Consider the following 13658-nt stretch of genomic DNA (forward strand, 5'->3'; position numbering starts at 1 on the left):
CGCATACACTAACACAAAACCAGCTTTTCATATGCTCTCCAAAACCAAATCCCTGAAAGCCCCAAGGTTTTGCTATTTCTACCCTCAAAGTCCCATTCACACACTCGGCGTGACACTAACCTACACCTGTGTTACAAGACTGGGTTCTCAGAAGGCTTTTCTCAGAGGCAAAGAAATGCTATGCACCATCTTTCACACAAGTCTTTTATATCCCCACAGTGGCACAGACTGAGCACAGGACTTGTGCAGTCCTCGAAGCAGCATCTCCTTCCTGTCCTTCAGCCTCAGTAAAGCAGTGGCGAGAGTGCTGTCTGCCAGGTTTGAGAACTCTCCAAACAAGTTACAGAGGGGAAAAAAACCCTCAATATATATGAGGAAGTGTAGATTGTACTTGGGTAACTGTATTTATTGTTTCATCAGAGCATCTTATATCATTAGTTTCAACATCAATATTGCCCTTTACGAATGGACTTCACCCTGCTATGAGCTCTGCAGAAGGTTACATCTCTCAGCCTTCCTGAGCAGAACGTTGCGGGTGCAGACCGGTGCAGAAGGAAGCAGCAGCAATGGCACTCAAGGCAGGGTCCCAGGTCACCAAGCAGCCGGTCACTCAGCATCACAGTGTATCTGCGGATATGACTCAGCCCTAATAGCCCTGGAGACATTTCCAGCTTTTACAGTTCCACAGAGTGCTCAGGATGCCTGGGTGGGAGGCACAGAGCTTGCTCTGGCAGGCAGATCTGGAAACAGAAGAGCATATAGCACAAAGGAGTGCTGTTATAGCCATACATCCCCTGCCTTCCTGGGCAGCCTGAGCCCTTCTCCACCATGTAGCCATCTGCATGAGAAAATAGCCTTGCCAATGAAATAAATGCTACCACACACCAGGCTGTTCCTGATAAAATATTATTTTGTCAAATAATTGTTGCAGTAACGGAGAGTTTGCTCATTCTCCCCTCATGGTCAGAGAGAGGGTCAAGATGTTGAATGGTCCTGACGGCATGTAGGAATGTATGTCTCGCCAGACAGCCACACAGTTCAGATGCCGAGCTTCCACTGATGGGAAATCACAGAGGGGTGTGTGTGCATGTGTGTGTGATTTTCTGCATACACTTAGCAAAATGAACTACACTAGAAATTTTTTTTGTATCAGAAATTGGACACAAGTCCAAGTTTACTGCTGTCAGGTAGCTGTGACAGCACCATGCCTGCTTCCATGGACACCTCCTCTCACACAGTGAAAGTCTTCACAGAAATGTGTCTTTTTCTTCTCTTCCTGGGAAGGACTTAGTGTCCTCGCTCCTTTCCAGAACAGGACTCTGTTACAACCTTGCTGATGTAGCAGTGTCATCATGGGAGCAATGGGATATGATCTGAGAGTGCTTTAGCTCTTCCTACAAGAGTTCCTATGGGTGACAATTACTCCAGCAGAACTGGAGTTTTCCTAGGACTACTTATTCTGCTCCAACAGCACCAGAACAGGCTATCATGGCAGAAGTTAATTTTGCCAAATTATTAGTGTCTGCACACTGTAGGAACAGTGTGCAGTACAGGACATTTTCTCAATAAAGTTTTTGAAGTACAGCTTCTCTTAGAGTTGTTTCTTCTGCCTCTCTTTTAGAAGCACAAAATGACCTTACGTAGATAGTTCAGCGCAGAATGTGTCTGAGGGAAGGAGGGTCAGCATCTTTGCAGGTATCTAAGGCTTTCTGTATTTCTCTTTCCTACTTACTATTTTCTTGATGATCTTTTCACTGCAGTTGAAAGTCTTGGCCTATTTAGCTTGGTTCATACCTGTCACAATCCTCAATCGTTTTCCAGTGACTGTGCCACTGGTGAAATTCATCATTTCCCCAGTGAGTCATGGCCAAAGTAGAACTGATAGAGGAAAACAAGGAAAAGAGTTAATCAAATAAATAGAAAATGCATTAGGAATATAGCCACAACATCACAGACAAAAAGCTCTGATTGTAGGATAAAATGGAAAGTTGTTTCGCGATGATATTTGTATTTCTAGCATCACAATGATTCATTATTGTTGCTACAGTGTTACCCCCTCTTTCTACCCACTTCCTCTTTGTGGGAAGGGCAGGAGCAGCGAACTGCACACGTTCAAAAAGGAAATGAAACCTCTCAGAAAAGAGAGCTATTTTGCAGAACAATAGAAAGACCCAATCTCATGATTCAAAATTAACTGTAAAATCTATATGTCTGGTCCTAGTCTTCCTACACGCACGTTATATTCAGCGCTCCAGGCTTCATTCAGGAGGGATTAGGATTGATGAACTGTTTCTCACACTCTTTCACGGCGTCAAGCATACCAGGAAATGAAAACTGAAGGTTTCATTAATGTAACCTGTGGATGACAGGACACCCAGAATTAAAACGCATGCCGAACCGTGTACCACCAGGCAGAGGGAGATGAGTGTGGGTAATGATCCAGGAGAAATGCTTACAGCAATTGGTAGCACTGGAGTAGTTTACAACAGAAAAGATGAAATGACCTAATATTGGCCTGGAGTAGGCAGCTGGATTCCTTGAGGCTGTGTGCTGTGCTCTTTGGCCCCCTAAGGACATGCCAGAACATGGGTGGCACGAGTGCCCTGGGCCATAGCCCTTTGGCTGTGTCTGGGGAACGGGATGTGATGGGGCGGGGGAGCCCGGCAGAGCGAGAACGGCTGGGTGGGACGGCTGCACAGCCCCGTCTCACGGGTCGGGCTGTTGCAGGCTGGTGCTTGTTTTAGTTCAGCTTTTCTAGATTTTCAGAGGCTGATAAATCCGAGTATTGAGGAAAGAAAATAGAGAAACTAGATTTTTTGTAGAGTTGATTAGTTATAGAAAGTTGATGCCTGTTTCTTCTTGTTAGATTTCAATATAAACATATCACTGTTAGATTGAGATCAATATTTGCTTAATGTTAGTAAATGTTTACCTTCTGTCAGAGGATTCTGCTTTAGGAGAACTTCCTGTTGGACCTCAGTCCTTCTTACCAGACTGACTGTTGATAAGAATTACAGCTGCTTGCTTTTCTTTGGTTATACTCAGTACTTTCTTCAGGAAATCATGAAGCATGATTATATTATACAATCAATGTGTTTACACTTTTTAATTGTTCTTTTGTGTAAGTAACCTATATCCTTTTGGAATACACATACAATATAACCTGAACATACAGGTGGATTTTAGAGCACTTTGCAATAACAATCTGCAAGATAGAAGTTTTGCTGCCAAGACAAAATTGTTTTGCGTAGGAGGTGTGCAGTGCTTTAGAAAACTTTTACTGACTCTAATTGGAGTTTAAATTCCTTCCAACTTCTGAAAATGTAGCTCTGCTACAGAGAAATTCAGAATTAATATGAATATTCATCAAACAGATCTGAATCCTTGCTTAAGCAGCATGTAGAAAAAAACCCACAATACTTGAAGGAAAATTGAGACTACAAGGGATGTAGTTGCTCAGTTTAGCTGAATATCAGGAAAGATTATAACAGGTTGTAGTAATCAATGGATTGTGGGACACAGGCAAATCAGTATCATACTGACTTCGGAATAGAAATCTGAAATTTTTACTAAAGAGGCCTTCTTCATTGCTGGGCTGGTAAAGTTAGGGTTTATCATGCCTGTCTATCAATGGCGATAACATAGTGCCATATCTGCAGACATACCTAACAAATCAATTGAAACACTTTTCAGTACTTTAAAAACATTCAATTTTCCAAACTCAAAATGACCTGATTCCCACTTGATTAACTATAATCTTGATTTGTACTTGAAATAACTCTTTTTCAAGAAATGTCACCCAACTTGTAAAATAAAGCTCACTAAATTTCATCAGCATTCTCTCATACCATAAAAAATCATCACTAGCATTTTTTTCCTGCAGTTGCTTCCTGTTTTTATTTCTTCATCACAAGAAGCAATCTTGTATTTTCAAATAATCTCCAAGTGTCAGCCACTGCTTTTATTTCCTCTTTTACATGAGTTCATAATTTCATTCTGTGTTTGCTTCCCAGTCTGCCAATTTAACTTCTTGCTCTGTCACTGTTACGCTGCATGGATCAGACTGCTGCTCTAATTGCTCACTAAGTCATTTCCCTTCTATGTATTTGACTGTTGGTTTCTCCTCTACTTCTCCTATTTGAGTAATCCCTCTCAAACTGCTGGGACTGAAATTTTTCATGCAGGACTTACAAAAGAACTCAAACATGAAACTGCTGCTTAACTAAGTGTGGTTTATAGCCTAAAATCAGTTCTGGTGCACGGAGAAGAAACGATAGCAAATGTAACAACAATTTGTAGAAAAGGCAGCCAAAATGTTCCTGGAAATCATAGGCCAGTAAGTCTGTCTTCCATAGAGGCACCTTAGGAAAGTGTAAACAAGAATATAATTAGTTGGGACGTTCAAAAAGGTGACACAGCTTTTGCAGAGGGAAGTCATGTCGCACAAAAATAACAGTGTACCTGGACGTTCAAAAAGCCTTTTCACAAACCTCCTCATCAAAGCGTCTAAAGAAATTAAACTCTAATGGGATGAGAAGTGGAGTCCTATCATTGACAAATAACTGTTTAAAAAGAATAGAAGAAAAGTCTAGGTATCAATATTCAGTTTTCAAAATGGAAGCACATTAACAACAGGGTCTCTGAGGCTCTTTGCTGACACCTGCACAATTCAACAGTCATAAACAATGTAAGAACAGAGCTAAATAAACAGATAACAACATTTCCTTAGGACAGAGTAGTATTAGGATAGTCAACTATAAACCTGACTAATGAACTGTAGCAGAATCTCGTATTATTGAATAACTAAGTCAAAAAATAGATAAAATTCAGTGGTGACAAATGCAAAGTAATGCACATGGAAGAAGATAGATGTAATTACAGCCAGACATTGAAGAGCTCCAAGACAGCCATCACTTGTTGAGCAAGGGAGCTAAGACCCGCTGTGGGTAGGTTGCTGAAAACATCAGTTCAGTGGTCAATAGCAATTAAAAAGGCAAACAGGAATTCCTATGAAAAAAAGAGCAAAGCACAGCACATCAGTATGCTCTGCATCAATTCAAAGTACTTTTGCATTGCAAATACTGTATATAGTTCTGCTCCTGCTCCTTTATCTTTGAAAGACTCTATTAAGGTAGAAAAGAAACAAGAAAGGTAATAGGGCTGGTTAGAAGTATGTCTTAGCAGACTGAAAACTAGAGACTAAATGTTATAGACCTGCTCAGACTGGGGAAGAAATGAGAAAGAAAGAAAGAAAGAAAGAAAGAATAGAAATTTATAAAATCAGAACGAGGAAGGTGAAAGGAGAATGTGCATGAAGAATGATGATTGCTGCAGCTAACTGCAAAAAGTGGGAAGCCTGAAATGAATTGTCAGACACCAGGTTAGACAAAGACTTCTTTTCCACAAAGCATAATTACATTGGGGAACTTACTGCCTCAGATTTAATGGAGACCAACAGTACAAATTGTTTGGAAAATGATTTGACAAGATTGATGATTGAATTATTAAACTTGATGTCCTCAAAGCTTCTAAACTGCTGATTTCTGCGAGCTGGGAGGATATCCCAGGGAAAGATCAGTCTGTTCATATTTTCTTCGCTATTCACACTTTCTTGTACCTTTTCACTGTCAAAGATGGGAATTCTGTGTCCTTGCAGCTTGGTCCTGCTCACCCAAAGTCTCTAATCCCAGGGCAGCTGACACCCTTCAACTGGCACGTAGAACATGGATGACCACCTCCTGCAGTAGGTGGCAAGCAAAAATACAGCATTTGCTTCTAAACCCATCATTTTGGCTGTAAGAAAAGCCGAGCAACTAGGAAGGCTTAGTTACGCAACTGTAGTATGTATTTGGATGGTTGCTTTGACAATGACAGTACCAAGAGCTACAATTTCTGGTAAACATGACTTGCAGCTATGAAAGATATGTAGGTCCAGTTTGTGAATAAACCTGATCTTATAATTACAGCGGAGAAATAATTGCATGTTACACTCTTAGCTATCTCAAGAAGACAGCAAAAATTAACCCACAAGTCTATACGCACAGTCTTTTCTCCAGCGTCTGCAGGAATCATTGAAGTTATAAGGACTCTGCCTTTGGTTAACATTTTAAGGGACTGGAAATGAAAAGTCTGCTGTTTGTAAGGCTGTACTCTCTGGTGCAAAGAGAGGGCAGCTCAGGGGCAGTTCTGCCTGTACAGGTCACGGGCATGGACATGAGGGCTGCTGGGCCAGTCCTGGGGTACCCCAACAGGAAACAGGGGAAGCGCGATTCTCCTGGTATGGTGCAGGGACTGGAGGAAGACACCAGGCAGAGCAATAGGTGTCCTAAAATTGTGCCAAGACTTCAAACTGACATATTTCAGCTACAAAATTAAATATTTTGGATTAAAAATGCTGCCTTAATCAAGCATGTCAATAGTAATTCAGACACCTCATGGCCTGTTCCTCTCTAGTTCAGTTTGTCAAGTAGGCAGCATCTCATGTGGCATATCAGAGAAACCCTCAGCTGCTATGGAGAGACCTGCCAAGCATTTTTTCACATTACGTTTTTGCAAAAAACCCTCAATGCTGCAATATTTCAGTTTTTAAATGCTGTAGTGGCACCCTAGACTCCATTCTCCTTTTCTATAATGGAAGGAAAAAAAGACATTTTACAAGCAAAGTAGGGAATCCATGTTTTTTAGTCCCTTTCCCTGTAGAGTATCTGAAGCAGAAGAGAGAGGATAAATACTGCTTTTGCTAGTGTCTCATCATCTTCTGGAAAACATATGGTGAGTCACTAATGCATGTCTTGGTCGGGGAACACAGGTGCACTTTGCAGCTACCAGGTCTGGGTGCATGTCCCAGATTCACCTGGCTCTGCACCAGCCTTCACTCACGTCTCTCCACGCAAAAGAGCCACCACAAGCCCTGACCAGGTCCAGGATACAGAGGGGATGTATGGAGATATGTCCATACCTCCAGGACTTATGGAGATACCTGCCCACAGGACAGACATTGCTGTGCTAAGCATTGTCTTTGCTTTCAGAGAGAACAGCTCACTGCTCCTCTGATGCTTGAGTAATGTGTATGATCCCAACACGCAGGCAACAGGCTTATTTCGGTGTCCTTAGGTTAGAGGGGAGAGTTTTGGTGTGGATCTTTCACTGACCTCATGAAAGAATTGACTTATCTATAGATCCTCTGTGCTTGCACAGCACAAGATCATCAGTAATTTTCCTAAAACAAGAGCAAATCCTATTGCCGTACCTTTTTGCCTGTGAATAAGCCACATTTTTCCTTACAGAAATCTGGGGGAAAAAGAGGCAGATCCCACCAAGGATAACAATTTACTTCCAGCTAGTGTTTGCAGGGCTGTTGTATGAAAAGGGCTTTTGAAAGAATTCACTTTTTAGTAAAGATTAACGACCAGTGCATTTCTAGTTTGATGGCCAGCAAGAAAAATAGGAAAAAACCAACCTGAAGTTGTATAGGAACAGATTATTTTTTAGGTCTTTCAGAAGGATAAAATATAATGACATTTTTGATAGGTTTGATTTGATCATTAGTGAAATGTTGTGTTCCATTTTAAGATTATGAAACTTTTAAAAATCTGAAAGATTTTTCAAAGTATTTTTTTCCATTCATTTTACTTCCAACTGATTTTTTTTAATGAAAAGGCGATTGATATTTTGAAATGAAAAGTTTTATCAAAAAAATGGCAAAAGAGAACTTTTAGTTTCATTTCAACTGTTTCAGCCTTTTACAATTTTGCCCTTCTGCATTTCTTGGCTGAAACAATTCACCAAATTAACTTGGATTTATGAATATTTCAAACACTCCAAGAGTCCATTTGGAGAAAAATGTACTTACAGTCAAACAAGTCCTACTTGATAATACAGCATCCCAAATTAATCCTGAGTGTAACACTGTGATGGTCAAAGTTAACCAGGAATAGTGTGGCCCAATACATGGAAATACAAGGCATTTCAAGAATTGAAATTATTTCTGGAACTAAAAGCTTATAGCTCATTTCTGACAAATGCTCTTTGAAGAAAAATACTTGTTGTTTTTCAATTGTGTCAACAAGACACAATTAATATCTTTATACTGCTTTCAGGTTTTCCGTTTTAGTGCTTCTTTGGAAATGTTAGTATTGATTGCTACCCGTTGAGATTTGTAAATAGGAGAATGAACAAAAAATTACATTTACTCCAGGAGGTCAAAACAGTGCCCTGCTGAAGAGGAGGAGCTGCCAAGGGGCAGAGTCACAGGCAGAGCCTCACGGCCTCCCTGGGTCAATGTTCTGCATCTTTTGGTATTTATAGCTCACCATCCATTTCCCTCATGCCTGTTTGGGTGCCTTTGCAAAGCCTTTGCTAGTGGGTTTTTACCCATGCAGATCTGAGCTCTGAGATAAAATCCAGTCGACTAAACAAACGAACCTGAGGAGCTCCGGCTCTGGCCGTCATGCCGGTGGCAGGATCTGAGAGGGGCTTGTGGGAAGCAGCCCGAAGGCGTAATGCCACGCTGGAGGTGTGAGCCTGAACCGCCTTTCTCTTCCCAGGGCATTTGCGTTATGCCGTGAGAGACGCAGGCCGCTCCCCGCTGCCCTTCACCCTGTGCCAGAGGCTCCCCACCTTCCCGCCTCTGCCCAGCCTGCCGCCGCTTCTCTTCCTCGAAGAGCGGGGTGGGCCGGGGCGCAGCAGCCCCCCAGCTCCCTCCCCGCCAGCTGCTTCGGGCAGATCCCACCAGCTGCAGAGAGGTCCCCCTCGTCCATCGGTCTTTACATGTCTGTCCACAGGGTGGAGGTCATGACTTGCATATAAGCCAGACTGCGCAGAAAATAAGCATCAAAACTAGAATTATAGGGGGATCAGGTCACGGAGCAGAAGGGGAAGGCAGAAAGTGAGTGGAAATATCTGTGTGCCGGGGGAACAAGGGCAAAAAGGTCTTGTCGTGAAGGTGGTTTTGTCTATGGGGTTTGTCTCGTGGTGCTGTTCCCCACGGCACAGAGCACAGAAAGCTGACGAGGAGCCTTGTGCCTCCTGTAGGGCCTCCGGATGCTGTGGGCTGGCTGTGGATGCAGGCGAAGAGGCAGCGGCCCTGGAGAGCCCAGGCCTGGGGCTGTCCTTCAGAGGGGGTCGTGCCGGAGGGGCGAGGGCGAGGGCTGTCGCTTAGCTGCGTGAGGCAGGAGCAGCGTTAGGGAGGAACCTGTGCGGGTAGCAGGTTTCCAGTGAAGGGAAGATGAGTGCAATTCAGCGCTGTTGGAAACATGGTCTCTTCACAGGGCAGTTGTCTGTCTTCCAAGCACAAGTGTATCACACTGAATATGATTTCCTTTATTTCCCAGAGCCTAATGTCTTTATTTCATAATTAGCATCTCACAATTACAAAGAGAGGAAAACAAATAAAAGCATCTCTTGTCCAACATAATTCTTCTGTCCTCTCTGCAAAATTGGTTTGGCTTAATTGATCAGTTATGTAATCCCTTATTAATCCTAATACAACAGCAGCAAAGTTATTTATCATGAGTATTACTCAAATTTGCTCAATGATGTTCTGGACATGCTTTTTATTCTTTAGTAATATCTTACTAAAGCAAGATTGTCTTATCAATAGTTGTAACCAAAACAAGATTACTATTTGCAGGCTTTAGGAAGGGAGGGATTTGAGAAAAGACTGAAGCACCTCTGAGCTGAGAAATCCCACGGCAGGGAATGAGACCAGAGGAGACTTTCATCAAGACTCACATACAGATTTGAGCTGTGGAGCGGGACACAGAGAAATAGGCAAGCTTCAGCAATGCTGATTGAAAAGAGGGCTGATAATGGGCGACCAGCAGCAGGGTGAGACGCAGGATAGCTCTAACACCTGCTGGGGACCCCCCGAGGGGCTGCTGCCCCTGTCAGGGGCTGCCTCTGCCAGTGCGCGCTCCCAGCCTGGGCTTCCCCGGCTGGGCTGCGGTGGGTGCTCGGTGCTGGCTGATGTGCCACCCGTGCTTACAGCAGGAGCTAAGTGAGGCTCAGAAAGATTTCACCTTGGGTTGCAAACATTTGGTGGGGGCGGACCCCTGCGAGGTGAGAGCCACCCCTGGATCAGACCCATGGTGCAGAGCAACATAAGAAAGAAGGAAGGGGGTACGATAACCCTGAAGCCTGGAAGTGATCCAAGGCACAAAGGAGGATGGAGCGAGCCTAGCAACCAGACCAAAATTCAGACCTTCGTTAAACTCTCTTTTCTTCCCAGTGTGTTTTCTTCTGCTTTTTGTTTCATTCCTATTCTGGAGGAAATGCTGGCATGAGTTTTCTTCCCCTTACTGCTGGGACAAGGTCAAGCACAAGTAGGTAACACTTTGGGAGAGCGTCCTCACTTTTTTCCAGAGCTGATGTGTGCCACGGGGATTTGCTGCCAGTTCTTTCTGTGACAAAACTCCAGACATGGTAACTAGAGGTTTATTTTTTTTCAACTGTTCTGTTTTGTCTTCCAGGGTTTGGCATGACCACCCCAGCCACCGTCGGAGGCAAGATCTTTCTGATATTTTATGGCCTTATAGGATGTGCAGGGACCATTTTGTTCTTCAACCTGTTCCTGGAGCGCTTGATCACTGTCATAGCCTATGTCATGAAGTCCTGCCATGAAAGACAGCTGAGGAGGAAAGGGGTCCTCCCTCACAATGGCCGGCGGGGTTCGGGGACCTCTGAGGTGGACAGCCTGGCGGGCTGGAAGCCCTCCGTTTACTACGTCATGCTGATTTTATGTGTAGCATCGCTCATCATTTCCTGCTGTGCCTCTGCAATGTACACACCGATTGAAGGGTGGAGTTACTTTGACTCACTTTACTTCTGCTTCGTGGCCTTCAGCACCATCGGTTTCGGTGATCTAGTCAGTAGCCAGAACATCAAGTATGAAAGCCAAGGCCTTTACCGCTTTGGCAATTTTGTCTTCATACTCATGGGGGTGTGCTGCATCTATTCCTTATTTAACGTGATCTCTATTGTCATCAAACAATCCATAAACTGGATATTAAAGAAGCTGGACTGCAGGTGCTGCCACAGATGCCAAAGAAAATTATTTCGTTCACGGAGGAACGTGGTAATGCCAGGAAATGTGCGCAGCCGGAGAAACATCTCCATCGAGACTGATGTTGTCAATGACAGCGACACAGATGGACGCCGGCTGTCGGGCGAGATGATCTCCATGAAAGACTTCCTGGCCTCCAATAAAGTCTCACTGGCCATCATGCAGAAACAGCTGTCAGAAACTGCTAATGGCTATCCGAGGCAAATGAGCTCTAATTCAAAGCAAAATGGATTCTCTGGTGGAGTTGGAGCCCTAGCAATTATGAATAACAGACTGGCAGAGACAAGTGTGGATAGGTAAAATAATAACAGTAATAACAGTGAAACAGTGCAAACCGTTTCACCAAGTATAGAAACAATGCGAATCAAGTGGAAATAGCTAGGGAGAGAGTGTTGCCAGAGGGTGGGATGGATGTGAACGGCATACCTCCTGTTGGAAGAACTCTGACACTTTTTTGGGGCTGTCACTTAATGTCTTTGCTCTTTGAATTGCACCAGTCTCAGCCTTCCTTTTTCCCCTTCCTTCTGTTCCTCAAACAGGTCACTGCAGGAGAAATTTAATTTAGCCTTCAGATCAATTTTCCATGTCCTGTTCTCCTCCATTTATGTGAAATACAGATTTCAGGATAAGAAATCTGTGGTATGGGAAGAAAACGAGTGTGTCTACTGAACACATTCTTAATTCAAAGATTGTTCTGAGCTTTCTGTCTTACTCTCATCATACCTGTTTTCTGAAAGTAGCTTATCTGAGACCAAAAGAGGAATCAGCCTTTCTCTGTGATATTGCAGATCAAATTTAATGGAATTAAAAACCCAAACTATTTTCTTTTATATATCACTACTTAAAATGTATTCCCATTGTGAATCAGCTAGGCTTGAAAAGCCAACTTCTGCTGTCATTAATATTTGTGTAAATCTGGAGTAATTCTATGAAAGTTGGTAGGACTACTCTGGAGCTATTGTGATGTGAATGAGAAGAGAATTTGGCCTTTAGAATTTAACTTAATCTTCCCTTTAAAAGGATACTGTCAAAAGTGATAGAATAAAAATTTATCCTACTTTGGTTTTCTTCTCTCCATTTGCAAAACGTGATTTTTTTCTAGGCTACTTTTTCTTCTAGAATTGAATCACTTTGGTTTTCTGTTTCAAAAATATCAAATGAAATTGAAAACTGCCATGCTGATGAGTTGTATGAATTATTCCACAATAACAATCAGAGACTTTTCCAAATTTCTATTCATATTATGCTCAATTGTGACTGATGCAATTGAGCATCAGCATTATGTAATGCAACTAGTAACTGAGTTTACACAACAGGCTTTAGTATGCAATTAGATTGCCATGCCAACATTCAGTGTATTAATATAAGCAACCGTGATCACAAAACGACTTTGGCAGTGTCTTTTTTAGCTTTCATGTAATTCTGTCATTCTTCACCTGTTTTTCTGGCTTTCAGTGATGATAATGACAGGGTCTTGATTAAGGAAATAGAAAATGTTTAACTCCTCATTTTTCTCAATGAAATGCTCCGAGTGTTCATTATGACTAGAAAGGAGACTTCAATGAGAAGAATAATAACAGTGAGAAGAGTATGAAAAGAGGAAACAAGGTGATCTTTAATGACAGTGAAATCATGCTTTGTATTAGGTAACTGGAGAAATAAGGGATTAAATTAACGTAAAGTCTAGCAAGAATTGAAGGAAGACTGGGCTGAATTCCTGATTCTCCTTTAACTGTGCAATGCATTAAAGCTAAACAGTATATGAGGGTGTAAATAAGTAGAATTGGTCACAAACTACCTGATCCAATTCCCCCTGAAGAGAAGAGTACATGCATGAGGATTAAATGTTTTCTCACAGCTAGAAAATCTGGCAGAATACTACAATTTTAGGGAAATTAAAACACCAGTATGCAGTTCTTAATTTCTCTCATTTGGAACAATGCAGATAGCCTCTTCAGTTTAATTTGTATTAGGAATTAATATCATATCCTTTTTCTTCATTCTAGCCAAAAGTTCTTTTATTTAGGTTCCTAATACTGTAGGGTAACATTTTAATACTCATTTTAAGCAATATTTGAATTTGAAAACAAAAACATACCTCTTGGAATCCTTTCATATGATAAAGTAAACCCAGATATTAGATTAAACAACTGTACTTAACTAGTGAAAAGTATTGCAAACTCTTTTTGACATATTACAGCTAAAATGTCCTGATTAAAAGTCAAATCCTGCTGTCCTTAGTTAAAAGAAGGGCTTCAAGCTGAAGCCATTAGTCCAAATTCTGATATCAACTCAGCTGCGCAGCAATGGAATATCCCTAATAGTATCCCTTCATATTTGCATCCATGTAAAATCCGAACCAGCTCCCAAACCCTAACTTTGGTGAGAAAAGTAGTCTGACTTGTTCTGGGGGGGGGGGGGCGGAATATATGTATTGGCAAAAAATGCCACTGAATTATTTTAGATTATATTATAGTACCCAAGATCCATTACATTGTTACACTTTTTTTTTTTTTCCATACAAAGACCTTCTTTGTCTCAACCTCACTGAATAAAAATACTTGGATATAAAAAGAGAAAAGTACCGCTCTGAAGC

General features: G+C 42.0%; 1 protein-coding gene across 1 annotated transcript in view; it reads left to right on the top strand.

The window, feature by feature from the left end:
• The window catches only part of KCNK13 (potassium two pore domain channel subfamily K member 13), a 71687-nt gene extending 60083 nt beyond the window's left edge, over positions 1-11604 (top strand). Inside the window, exon 2 of the mRNA XM_075501532.1 lies at positions 10470-11604. Coding sequence (XP_075357647.1) covers positions 10470-11362 — 893 coding nt within the window. The 3' untranslated portion in view covers positions 11363-11604. The remainder of the gene's footprint in view (positions 1-10469) is intronic.
• The last annotated feature ends 2054 nt before the right edge of the window (positions 11605-13658 follow it).

The sequence above is a fragment of the Mycteria americana genome, chromosome 5 (assembly GCF_035582795.1).
Source record: "Mycteria americana isolate JAX WOST 10 ecotype Jacksonville Zoo and Gardens chromosome 5, USCA_MyAme_1.0, whole genome shotgun sequence".
Taxonomy (NCBI): Eukaryota; Metazoa; Chordata; class Aves; order Ciconiiformes; family Ciconiidae; genus Mycteria; species Mycteria americana.